General features: G+C 42.6%; 1 protein-coding gene across 3 annotated transcripts; it reads right to left on the bottom strand.

The window, feature by feature from the left end:
- Positions 1-5,048: 5,048 nt before the first annotated feature.
- On the bottom strand, positions 5,049-13,513 carry NDUFV3 (NADH:ubiquinone oxidoreductase subunit V3). 3 transcript variants are annotated; one of them, XM_005526532.3, is made up of 4 exons: positions 13,399-13,513; positions 13,234-13,300; positions 9,059-9,982; positions 5,049-5,339 (listed from the first exon to the last, which is right to left on the bottom strand). In XM_005526532.3, exons 1-4 carry the CDS (start codon positions 13,447-13,449, stop codon positions 5,179-5,181), a joined length of 1,203 nt encoding a protein of 400 aa, XP_005526589.3. In that variant the 5' UTR covers positions 13,450-13,513; the 3' UTR covers positions 5,049-5,178. The 3 variants fall into 3 exon arrangements, with proteins under 3 accessions (XP_005526589.3, XP_087907894.1, XP_014111200.2); XM_088051768.1 differs by having other exon boundaries at positions 9,071-9,982; XM_014255725.2 differs by lacking the exons at positions 13,234-13,300; positions 13,399-13,513 and adding an exon at positions 11,300-11,705.
- Positions 13,514-13,543: the final 30 nt, after the last annotated feature.

Genomic DNA, 13,543 nt, shown 5'->3' with positions numbered 1-13,543 from the left:
TTCAAAGTCTCTGGCATTTCTGCCCAGCCTATCTGAAGTGTATTTTTGTCACACTGTTAATAAGCACTGCATCTCCTGGGAGAACCTCAGCTAGCTCAGAGCTCTTAAAAGATGTGTGTCCCCAAGACAGAAGTTGTAAGGAAAAAATCTTTCTCATTTTTTACTCTTTCATTCTGAGTTGCTCACTAAATAGATGTGATGTAAAAAGAGAAAGCTGGGACCACTAACTCCTCATCTATAAAGTAAGGATGAGAACCTAAGGAATTATGCAACTTGCCAGAGGTCTCACAAATGATCCAGTCCCAACACCTGAGTCATAAGGACCATCTTGCTGTCAGTTCCTGCATTTTCCTTATGTATTCTGAGTTTCTTTCCAGCTCCCCTCACATTTCTCCCAGTCCTTAAACTATAGGATACAGTTTGCTTTTAGGAATACTCCAGGAGAGTTTGGAAAACATCTATGCAGTTCAGAATGGCCTTGTCTGGCATGATTTTTAGTTAAATAAAAAAAGGCATGGAAGAGGCCTTTTGGAAAAGGAGCGCCTGGAAATGAGCAATGGAAGCACTGAGGAGTGGTGCTCTCAAGTCCCTTTCCAAGCCTCCAGGGAAGAGGAATTCTTGCTCTCTTTTGTGAGGCATGACATGAGCATTTGTGTAGCACAAGGTGTGTCATGGCTTGCACGTTCCCTCTCCCCTGCCAGAGAGATGCTGTCACACATTTTAGAAGCCACGTGTACCCCCATGGCCAAATGGAAAAGTAAGAGCACCTCACTATCATGGACAGATGTGAGAGAGAAACAGAAAACAAAGCAAAATCTCAACCAATAAAAAACAAACAAACAAAAAACCAAACCAAAAACCCACAAAAAAACCACAAAGCATAAATAATCTACATTAGCTCATTTTTTACATTACTGCTTTGGGCAGTGTCTGTTTGGGAAGGGGCATTGACATTTGAATCACATTTGAACCACATTTCAGACTGGAGTAACAGAAACAATCCCAGTAAGAATTGTAGGTGTTGATTTTAACAGAGACACGTGGTGTGGGCTCTGTGAGTGTTAGAAGTTAAAATGTATATAGTCTGTATTATGTGATGCTATGGGTTTACAGAAACATATTCCCATCAATCTATTTGGCAGTTAAATGTTTGTTAAGAGGGCAGGAGAGACCAAAATAAATTTTGAGAGTTCACTCACTGACTCTACACACTGAGCCAAAGTTTTTGGGATATTTCATTATAAATACATGCATTTAAACTTATGTCTCTAACTGTACATTAATACATTGTACCCCAAAACTGCTGCATATCCAAGACTTTGAGAGGTGGGTATGAATTTCCAAGTGTACTGAATTTGTATAGGCAAAAATAAAAAAAGGGGAGCTCAAAAATATTTGTAGATTGTATTAGGAGTGATCCTGAAATGAAACCTGAGGGTAATATGTAAGCACTGAAACCACAGAATCACAGAAGAAAAGTACTGACAGTTCTATTAAAAAGAGCCACATAAGAGAAGGATGATCTGGAAACTTGGTGGGATATTTTGTTGAAAACCCTAAGAGTTTAATTAATATTACTCACAGTTGAGAGGATCTCTGGTTATGGAGTCGATCACTCTGTGTTACAGAAGCAACCAGGTCTGAAGGGGACAATAAGGGGGATTCCTACCTTTAATCAACTCCTTGGAGGGTGCAGAAAGGACAAAGCCAGGCTTGTTAGAAATGTGCAGTAAGGATCAGCATCAGGAAACAAAAATATTCCAATTAGACAACAGGTAAAGGGTTTTTGTTTGTCCTTTAAATCCCGAGAGTGTCCAAACGCTGGAGAAGGTGACCAGAGAGCCTTCAGGATATTGAGTATACTGAGAACTCAACTGGACAAGGTCCAGGACAACCTGATCTAATTTCAGCAGCTACAGAGCAGAAGACTGCTCATCTCAGGATTTCCAACCTCAGTTTGCACACTTCTGATGTTATAATGCTACACAGGATACTGGGAGTGTGTTTTTTGCTCATTCACTGCACATCAACCACTGACTGGACCCATCAGAAATTCAAACTGTTTGGAACACACAAGCAATGGCATCTCTTGTGGTGAGAGAAAAGACCTGGGGCAGGTTTTTAGGCCTTAGTGGATGTGTTCTGATTGTTGAACACTGGGGATGTACTGTGGGAGATCTGTCAGTGCACTCAGTGAAAAGTCTCATTTCCCAATTTGAAAGAAGACTTGAAGAGATCCTTATAGATTTCAGTTCTCATCGTGACGAGGCCACAGGAAGCACCAGAAGGACCAAAATAGTCTTGAACTTGTAATAGCTAAAGCTATAATACCACAGGCTGTGTTTGCAGTACCACTTCTGGACCTTGGATTAGTGGGTTTCCAGTGGCTGTCCAGAACCTTCTGGGTTCCAAATTACTTTGAAAGATCTAAGTGTGAGAATATTATGAAAAGCAATTTTGTTAGCAGGTTGCTGTGCTTCAAAAAAAAAAAAAAAGACAAAAAAAAAAGAAGACAAAGTTTAAAAACCATTCCCTTTGACAAGGAAAGTGGTTGCTTCATCTTTTCAATGAAGAGGTTTCCATGAGAGGAAAGAGAATTCCACTTTCCAGATTTTCTTGTACTCCCCCAGTAATGCAATTTACATTGAAAATCCCACTTCTGAAGTCTGTGTTGGGCCTGAACAGCTGGTTTTCACAGTAACTAAACTGAGACTTAATTTCTTTCACATTTGAGGTTTTCCAGGAATTATGTGAGTATCCTGGATTATACATTCTTCCAAACAAGATCCCTGACTTATCTGACAAGTGCCTAGTGCAGCAAGACCAAGTTACTAACATTACAGAATTTGAGCATTTTGTGTCACATCCTGATTGAAATTTAAATGTTGGCATATGACTCAAGCACAGCAACATCTGATAATAGCCAAGGACAAAAACATGAAGCCTTTTTCATTGAAGTCCAGGAAAACACAACAGTGGGAAAAAAGTCTTGATGCCTTCCTTGTATTATCTGCCCTTCCCAGAGCAGACTGGTTCACTGAGCAGGGCAAACTGAAGACATGCACCACAGGAGTTACGAGGTTATTTGACTTCCAGCTTCATTTTAGAGGTGCAGAAAGATCACCAGAAGACACCAAGGCAGGGTTACATGGATAGAAAAGGCATCCACCATTAATTTTTGCTGTGATCATGAAACAAGGGTAGCAAAATGCCCGTCCCAGAACCAGATTAGAATCGCCTTTGTTGGAAATGTAGCTGAGCAGAGGGTGGGAGTTGACTGAAAGCAAGATGTATTTCTACTTCAACCCACTCCTCCTGGGCTGATTCAGCCCCTGTTTAGAACATCAGCCCTCCTGAGAAATAAAAAGGGCACGAGGTGAGCGAGTCTGACTCCCAACAGCCAACAGTGACAGCTACTGTGGGCAGGCTGAGTAAATACACATTTCACTTTTACTGCGTAGTCTGACAATTTGCAGCCTCCTTCTGCAATCACAGAGCAGCTCAGAGCACAGATCAGCACCAGTGCAGCTCTGAGCTCTGGGGCTCAGGTTACTTCGTTGAGTCTCAGGTAATAACAAATCACAGCAGAGTTTCTGGGGCCCTCCTGTGGGCCCTTCACAAAGGAAGACCCTGATTCTTTCATGTTTTTAATGTTAGCAGCAAATTTCTCTCCCTTTTACAAGTACAGAGGACATGGGGCCATTGGTGCCTGCAAGTGACTTTCTGCTCTTTATTCCTCAGCACGTGGATTTATACATTAATAGATGTCTAAATTTCAGTTGGAGTCACCAACATGCTCTTTATTTTTTACAGGACAATAAAATTGCTTGCCAGGGGTTTCTGACTTAAAATTCTACACAGCAAATTGATGTAGGCCTCTTGATCCTTCTTACCACATTTTTGCTAAGTTACAGTATAAAATATCTGCTCTACTAATTGCACCCAGGGATTCACATCCAATACCCAGATAGACTCCTAAAGCTGACTCTGTTGTCCCTTTGATCTTGCCTGGTCTGTTGCTTGAGAGAATACAGACAGGTGATGGAAAATGCTGGAGTTATTGCAAGAACTGCTTAAAGGCCAATTAACTCCAAAAAAGCCCAAAATGAACAAGAAGCCAAAATGGAACTAAACCCACAACAGCTGGCAGCCATCAAGGCGATTTTCCCAGAAGGCAGAAGACTGTTACTAATAGGATGGAAATACAAAATTTACTGAGACCAACTGTAACTGCTGATAACGTGTATTGAGAAGTGCCTCATGGCTCACATTTTCTGCAGAGCAAGACTGAGGCTGGACAGCAATTTTAACTTTTAGTGTGGGGAAAAAAAGAAGTGGGAAATTAAACATACTCCCAACAATTAGTGCCAGGAGCTGCTTTTACCCTTATGGTATTTTCATCACATTTAAAAATATTCATTCAAGTGTTTCTATCCATAGAAATAGGTTTCTTCCTCAAAGTTTAATCAACACAGTAAAAGCCTACTAGGAACTGCCCACTGAGATTCTCTTACATTTTAAATTATTTCAGTTACTGCTTGAACTGGAGCCCCCAACAGATGATTAAATAAAGTTGTATATTCTGTTCTCTCTTTACAAGAGTAGAGGTTTTGAGATGTTTCAATCACATTACATAAACTTGCATTCCTCCACTAACACAAAACATTCACTCTTGCCACAGGAGACAAATACTTTGTGTGCTGCTTCCAGCCAATGATTTTAACTTCCAAATCCAGAGTAAACATTACCTCTTCAGAGCTGGGAACACGTTTGTGTGCAAGGAGCACAGCCCACTGCAGTACAGTGACACCACCATCAAATTCAACATGGCAAATACTCCACAGGCAGTTGAATCCCATGGGATTCTCTGACATGGCCCTGTAAGAATGGTCAGTATCCAAAAGTTTGGAGACACTGAAAAGTCAGGACTCTTTTACATTATCACCAAATAATATATATGGAGAGGCAGAAAATACATTTTTATTCATTGATGATTCACTTGCAGTTCACTCATAGAAGTCAAGTGAGGGACTCCAAGAGCCAGGAAGAACTGTTCAAAAGCCCAAGTTATTATGTCTTTATTGTTTATTATCTGATTTCAATTATACAGATGAAGCAACAGTGCCAAACAGAACAATTATTCATCCTGCCTGGGTGTTGGTTTTAAGTGTGGTTCTTTCAGTGCCTTGGTGATGCTCTTCCAGAGGATGGCTGGGGCTGCCTGTACTTTGCGAGGACTGAGATATAATCGTGAAAGGTGAAAGTGTGATATTCATGGTGCTGCAGGTTCTTGTAGGTGGAATTATCAAACTCCTCTGGAGCAGGCTGAGCTGTGGTCTCTGTGAAAACAAACAGGAACTGGTGACTATGAGGATGCCACACCAGAGGACAATGTTTTTAAGCACTGACTCAGCCTTCATAAACTGTCAGATCCCTCATCCAGTCAACATTTGAAAGAAAATAAAGCCATCAACTTTAACAAAAGGAGAAGTTCACTAAGTCCAGCTGGTGCCTTGTCTGGCCCTAAAGCAGCACATTAATGTGCAGTGGGGAGCAGGGATCAGCACAAGGCATCTCACACAGCACAGGTTTTAAACCCAACGCACCACCTAATGCTGGGGGTGGACAGGGCAGAACATTCCATTTGTCTCTGGAAGACATATGTCTGCATTTCCTGGCTTTCTCATAGCTGCCCTGGTTTTCATTCCAGCCAGAACAGTAGGTGACATTCTTAGCAAACCAGGAGGGGCAAAGGAGCAGTACATATGATGTATCATCCTGTCAGACCACAAGATACAGCTATTAGAGCAGACTGATTTTTTGCCATGGGGAGAAGCAGTGGAATTAGCAAGATCTCCACCATTTAATTTCAAATGTGGTTATTATACCAAACAGTAATCTATCAAGAGACTTTGATGTAAATTTCTTTCCTTGTAAATGAAATCTTCTAATCTTTGTATTAGCTCTCCTTCGAAAAAGAATAACCCAATAAAGTTATTTAGAAGTCCTTATTTCCTGTTAAAGCCAACATTAATCCTTATGCTTTTAGAATATTATGCAAATCTAGGCAGTATCATTTACATAAAAGGTTCCTGTTACAGGCTGATTTTACAGCCAAGCAAATTGCAAGAAATAAAACTTTACTCCCTGTATTAACTTATTCTTGTATACCCAGAGCTTTAACAACAGAACATACAGTGCAGTGAAAAGCTTTGTCACATAAATTTATATGGGGTGGTTCAGGTTAGATTGTATTAAGCCCTTTTTGTAACAGGCCCATCTACAATAAAAACACCTGAACACTAGGATTTTCCTTTGCTTATGACATAATTACTGCAGTGTGAAGCAATCAGATTAAGAGAAATTTCCGTAGCATTTAGCAAGGCTTGCTTATAGAACTCAAGGTACTAAGTCATGGTTTCAGCAAAACACGACAGGAAATGCCCTGTGCCTACCGCTCAGTTCCTCCTGACACGGCTCACAGAAGATGACACTCCAGAGAGAAAAGCCAGATGCTGCTGTTTGCTGCAAAGAGCCCCAAGAACAGGCAAGGGGAGAGGCAAGAGTACGCTCAACCTGCAAGAGCCAGTTGTTCCAAATTCAGAGACAGATGTGCAGGAAGGGAAGCAGATGGAGCTGCATTTTTCCTGCCCAAATATACTGCACTTGGCTTCTCGAAGGAAAAATTTATTCCCAAATTCACCCTCCCTATACTTCATCCTTCATCTCTGCTTTGTCTCTTAAAGAACAAGCACTTCACGGGATGTTCTTCCAAAATGAATCACAGGCCTGTTTCTGAGTTACTAGCTACAACTGTGCTCCTCATTCGGCATTCAAGTCAGCAGTTTTTGCTGACTGCTCCACAAAGGGATGACATCACCTGAACGTCCAGGTTTGCATTGAGAAAAATTCTTTTTACATCTTTTGTGTGGCTGCTGCAGAGTTTGCAGACAAAAGGGCACAGGGGCAGGGCAGAAGTAGGAATTACAGGTGGTACCGTCAGCTGTGAATGTTAAACAAGGAAAAGCAGTGGCTGTTCTCAAAGAAGGAAGAGAGAACAAAATACACCTGGAGACACCAGAAAAAAATAATGTTTGAGCATCTAGAACTCCACTGTGGATGAATGGTGAGAAAAGCACCATCTGTAGATAAAAACAAAGAGCCATTCCCAAATTTTTGTTATTTTTAAAAGAAAGCTTATGCTGTTGACTACAAGGAACAAGCAAATCAAAATATCACTTGCAAACAGTGCTGCATTTTGGTTTTTAAACTGCAGGATTATTTAGCTGGAAAAGACATCCAAGATGGAGTCCAACCTTTGGCTGATAACCACCTTGTCAACTGACCACAGCACAGAGTGCCATTTCCAGTCATCTGAGTTGAGGAAGAAGGTAAGGAAACAGACGAAATTATGAGCCAACCCCTCAAACAGAAGGCAGGCCTTTTACTCAGCACCATCTCCTGGAAGCTGACACACAAATGCAATTATTTTGTCTCTTAACCTGGCCAGGCACTTTGGAGTCACACAACGGCTGAGGTTGGAAGACACCTCTGTAGGTCAGCTGGTCCAACCCCAAATGCTCAGGCAGGGTCAGCTACAGCAGGAGACCCAGGGCCCTGTCCAGACAGCTTCTGAGTATCTCCAAGGATGGAGACCCCACCACCTCTCTGTGCAACCTGTGCAGTGATCACAGTTTACTGACAGTAAAAAAAAAGTGTTTACTGATGTTCAGGTAAAACCCTGTGTTTCAGTTTGTACCCACTGCTTCTTGTCCCATCACTGTGCACCACTGAAAAGCCTTACCTCTGTCTTCTTTGCACTCTTGTTACTTCCACACATTGATGATGTTCTGTCTGAACCTTCTCTTTTCTGGGCTGGACAGTCCCAGCTCTCTCAGCCTTTCCTCACAGGAGAGACACTCCAGTCCCTCCATCATTTCAGTGACACTTTGCTGGTCTCTGCCCAGCAGCCCCATATCTCCCTTGCACTAGGGAACCCCAAACTGAACACTGTACCCCCAGTGCTCCTCACCAGGGGAAGAGCTGCAGCTACCTCAGCCTGACCCTCCCAGGTTACCCTGGGTGGCTTTTGCTACAAGGGCACGTTGCTAGCTCATGTTCAGTTTGCTGCTCCCTTGGCCCCCAGGGCCTTTCCTGAAGGATGATACCCAAGCAACCTTACAATTAATGCTGCTTTTACTTCCAAGCAGGCAAATTCTTTAATTCAAAGTAGCAACGAGGAGTCTCAAGAATGGCAGATTTATATTGGCTAAGATGAAAGGCAGAATCTCGACAGGTCAGGACAGAGACATCTGCTGCTGAGATACACAGAATGAGATCAGCAGGGCCATCAATTAACAGGATGGCAGGAAATAAGAAGGGTAGGTCAGATAAAGAAGCAGAGCTGAGGGGATGATTACATGATGCATGATGGTCTTTCCTGAAAACACACCACTGTCTCTTCCCCAGCTCTCTACAAAACTGACTCACTACTTCCACACAAGTTGCTTGCAACCTTCCAGTCTCAGAATCAACAACACCTGGTTCTGGCATTATACTATGATTTCTTCAAGTCTTCTGAAATCTGAAACACTGACAGATTGAAAAGAAAACCATCAAAACAAAACCAACAAAAACCCAAAACAGAACCAGAAAGATGGCATCATTTAAGCAACAATGACATGGCATCAAATTTGACTCATGAGAATGACAGCTAGCAAATCCTTCCAAGGAAAGAGAAGAAAGAAAACAAGTGTTGTCATATAAAACCCATGATTTTGCTCACACTGGAAACAATCTTGTTTCCATTTTATAAGTAACTGTTTTATGAAACTATAAATATAGAGAAAATGAAACTGCTTTCTTTCACAGCATAGCTGGAGACTGAGTATTACTGACAGCTTGTAACAATTAGCAATGAACAACAATTTATCTTCCAGAAAGTCACTGCCACTATGCCAGCTTCAGTACAAAGATCAGAGAAGATGTGGAAACCCTTTAAGAAAATCAAACCCTACCCCAGCTGAATCAATACAGTTCAAACAATTTAAAGCTGTACCCTCTATTGTACCGCTTTCTCCAGCCTGGACTCCTGCTTCCTGCATGGTCTCCTCCTTTGCTGCAGTGTCCATCACCAACATTGTGCTTCCAGAAGTCTCTTCCACTTTAGGAGCAGTTACTTCTTTTGCTTCCACATCCTGTGCCTCCTTCACCTTCTCCTTCTCTCCTCTGGATACTAGGTCTTGCTTTTTGTCTTCCTGAGTCACTGCTGAGGCTTTCAGCTGAATAGCTGCTACCTGGGTTCCAATGGACTTTTCCTCCATATGACCAGATTTATGAGTGGTATCGGTCAGGTCCAGACTTCTCACCACACGTGGTTCTAACTTGTGCTCTTTTGGAGTGGCTTTTACTTTGGGGTCTCTTGCTTTGGATTTTGATGTTTCGGAAAATTTGACCTGCTTTACAGGAGACACGTTAATTTCTGGTTTGCGTGGCAGCTTCTTAATTCCATATTCTTTGAGGGATTTTTGGGACAATTTATCTTTTGCCAGCATTGATGCCTTTACTGCTATGGTCTCAGAAAAGATAGGATCTCGTCTAGGAAACTCCACTTTCGTTTTAATGGCAACTTCTGAATCATCAACATTTTCATCCTCAGAATCTGAGCTAGAATCTGACTCTGAGCTAGATGTCTGTTCCTCAGCTAACTCCTTCCTCAGGCCTCCTCCTGTTGCAGATGTGGTCAGGTTTTCCTCCTCAGGGGAGGAAACAACTCCTCGCTGAGGAAACGAAACCTCAGTTTTTCTTGACATGGCCATCCTTGTGTCTTCAGCAGGTTTTGCAGCTTCCTCGAGGCTGGTACTAGATATGCTCTCACCTTTTTTTGCAGACTGCAGGAGAGAGCTAGAGGACAACATTTTACGAAATTCAACTGGTGCCTTCATGGCAAGCAGCTTGGTGCTTCCCTGTGGTGCCACTACATCTAGGAAACGGCATAAAGAGGATTATCATCATTGTATCTGACATCGCTGTTACTGATCTTAGTCACAGTTTTAACTTTTACAGATTATCTGGTACAAAAATAAACTAAAAGTAATTACAATGCTAAATTTAGACTTTTTAAGTTAAAAGTTAAAGAAACTGGAGTTCTAGTAGCATGTAACAGTTTTTGCTGCTGTGATGCCAAAATTCAAGAGATAAACCCTGATGTTCCTCACTTTGCCAGACTCCTCCAAGAGCTGGTTTTCCCTGTGCTTCAACTCTGCATCACTGGAAAAGGTTTGCAGACACTCCCCTATCCCAGGTGAGCATTAGGATGGCTTGTTAGCCAGACTCTTCAAATGCTGCTGCAGAGGCAACACTTGTCTGTGAACAAGCCAGCAAGGCACAGACACAGTAGAGAGACACAGCCACAGCTGCTTGCAAGAGTTATCCTGGAAGCAGAAGAGAGGGATGACTCCCAAAAGGCAAAGCAGCAGAGTAAGAGATACTTGAGGCCATCCATGAAAATATTATTTGTTCACTACCCACGTGAGCTGCCAGCTGAGGTGTGCCCCCATAGCTCAACACTATTTCCCCAAGACCTCATCTCCTCCAGTCTTCGCTTCCTATTTCTGGCTTCTGACCTCTTTGTTAAAGAAGTCTTAGAAGATCTCCTGATGCTTCATGTTTATTTGTGTCTCTGCTTCTTCTCCCTAGTGAATACCTGCATTAAGCTAAACTCTCCAGACAAAGAACCAACAGTTGAAGGAGAAGGCAGCAATTTTCAGGTCCTTTCAGGGAATAAGTAATACCCCTTAGATGCTTATTATCATCCTCAAGAGGCTGAGCAACAGCAAATACTGTTGTGGTTACAGAAAACAGGAGGTCACAGAGGACTGGGAGCATATTAAGAATATTCACCATGGCTGAAATTTGCTATAGCAAAGCCTACTCCATTACAAGTTGCACCACTTCCACCCAGCAGCAAAATTCAACAGATTTTCAGCCCATTATGCAGATTTTTCTGCAGAGTTTGGAAATCCAGATCTACTTTATATGCCCATAAACAAGATACAGCTTTCCCCTCACTGGTATTTTATGGTAATACCTTGTATGATTCAAGGAGTTATTACCATTAGTTCTGAACAGAAGCAAGTCTTTAGCAATGTCTAAATGAAAACATCACAGAAGAGACAAGCACATGAAAATAAAAGCAAAATATTTAAGAAAGAAATGAAGAGTTTTTATCATAAGAAAATACAATGAAAAACAGGTATCAAGTTTACAAGCAGTATTTTAAATAATTTCAAGCACATACTTCTCTCTGCCAGATGGAAGGTGCAGGATGGGAAGGAAAGGCAGGGGGAGGCAGGAGGATGGGCAGCCACCTTTGGAAGAGGTCTAACTCCCTGCACAGACTGACCCAGCCAAACAGCAGCCTGGTGAAACTAACACGTGAAGAAGCGTCACTCAGGATGGAAGAGTTCTTCAGAGAGGCGTAGAAGAGGTTAAACTAACACAAGAATGGCCAAAGGGAGGGCAGACAAGGGAAAGCTGAGCAAAACCTGAAGTATTAATGTTAAAACATCCTAAGAAACCAAGAATGCAAGGAGAATTCAACTTAACAATTAGTTACTGGAATAATACTTTAAACAGTTAAATTTGGAAAAGTGGAAAAAGATAGACTTTATGATTAAAAGCTGAAACATCCAATACAACTGATACACTTCAATTAGGGTATTTCCAATTTTGCATCAGCTAATCTGTACCTGTATCACGTTGCCAAAAGAACAACATATCCAAATCAGTCACAGAAATATCATTCCCAGATGTGTTCTTCCTGAACATCAGCATCATTCCCAGCATGATTTAAAGCCTGTTCACACTCAGAGAGGTGACAGGCAGTAATTACAGGTCTATTTCCCATCATTGACTCTGTACGTAAACACGACCATTTTATCAAAGCAAGGAAAATTTGCACATCCTGTTCCAGCCAAAATCTGGCATCCTATACATCTTAATTAACCTGGAGTGCTTGCAGGGGAAGTAGCTGGCTGGGAGAGCTGGCCTAAGAGGGCTCCTGACACAAATCAGAGCTGCAGCACAGTGAATCCAGAAACTGATACTAAAGTGCATCTCAAACACACTTAATGCAAAAAAAAAAAAAAAAAATCATAATAAAAAACAATTTGCTGCTCAATCAATCTATGCAGTGAAGGCTTTCTTAATGGAACAGCCAGGCTTTTATTTGCTTTGGCATTTAAGAAGGTGGCAGAAGTCAGCCTTCAACTACTCTTTCAGCGATCTTTTCAACAGCAGTCAACAAGTCTGATCACTCCTACATATGGTTCCATGGAGCTTCTCTGTTTCAGCACCTGGATCTCTAATTTGGGACAGGAAACCTCACTGAACCACTGAGCCTCCATTTATACAAACAAGGCATCAGTCTTTGAAATTTGTATTCCTGTTTTGACTCTGGTCAGGGATAAAAGGGGTTCAAATACTCCTCCATGTGGGATGCAGGGCAGCATCCAAACCAAGGTTCAGGCTTGCAAATCTATGGGGAAAGAAGCATTATAGCCAAATTTAACACAGCAGGGCCATGGCAGCTTCTTTCACTGCTGCCTGGAGCTGCTGTTTGGGATGTTTGGATCTTGGAAGTCCTTCTCTATGTCTTTCTATTTTTTAACACTGATTACACAAACATTTCAAAGGACAAGGGTGAACATCTAAAGTTAAAAAGTAGATTTTGCACTTCATTAAAAACACTTCCAGGGATAGGCATCCACAGCTTCTGTGGGCAACCTGTGCCAGGGCCTCACCTTCACCCTCACAGTGAAGAATTTTTTCCTGATATCTAATCTAACCCTACTTTCTTTCGGTTTGAAGCATTCGCCCTCCTACAGGTTGAACAGTCTGACACTGCCTCATCCAGCCTGGCCTTGAATATTAAGGTGAAGATAAACAGGAAAGAAGTGACAAGCTCGTAAATATAAAACTATATTCATGCATATATACATATATATACATATGGCCTACAAATATATTCCACACAGCCAGACCTTTACTTTTACTTTTATTACTACGCGGTACATTTCATCAGAAACCCTCGTTTACATGGTGGTGACCTTTCAGTCCTTGTTTTTCCCAGCTTATGCAGCGCCTCTTCCAAGGCGTGACCCTTCCCCAGATCTCCTCACCCATTCCTTTTATTGACACCCCGATACCACTCACACCAAACCACCCTCTTACTCTTTGGCGGCGCCGTCCCGGTGCCCACCGGCTTCGTGCAAAGCCCCCGCGCCTCCATCTGCAACACCTGCACAGCACAACAGGACAAGAGTTAACAGAGCGGGAGGAAATTCCGAGAGCTGAGGGGGTGTGGGGGCAGGAAATCGCCCCGAGGAGCCCCTTTACCTCGCGGGTCACCGCCCGCCCGCCGCCCCTCAGCGCCGCGGCCGCCGCCATCTTGCCCGGAGCCCTCACGGCGACCCCGCGGCCTCGCGGTGGGCGGGGCCGGCGCGGGGTGACGTCAGCGCGGGGCGCGGTGACGCAACCGCGC

The sequence above is a fragment of the Pseudopodoces humilis genome, chromosome 2 (assembly GCF_049639895.1).
Source record: "Pseudopodoces humilis isolate 2021_Gansu_Grassland_sample_001 chromosome 2, ASM4963989v1, whole genome shotgun sequence".
NCBI lineage: Eukaryota > Metazoa > Chordata > Aves > Passeriformes > Paridae > Pseudopodoces > Pseudopodoces humilis.
The sequence above is the reverse complement of the archived record's forward strand: the minus strand, read 5'-3'. Positions and strand labels throughout refer to the sequence as shown.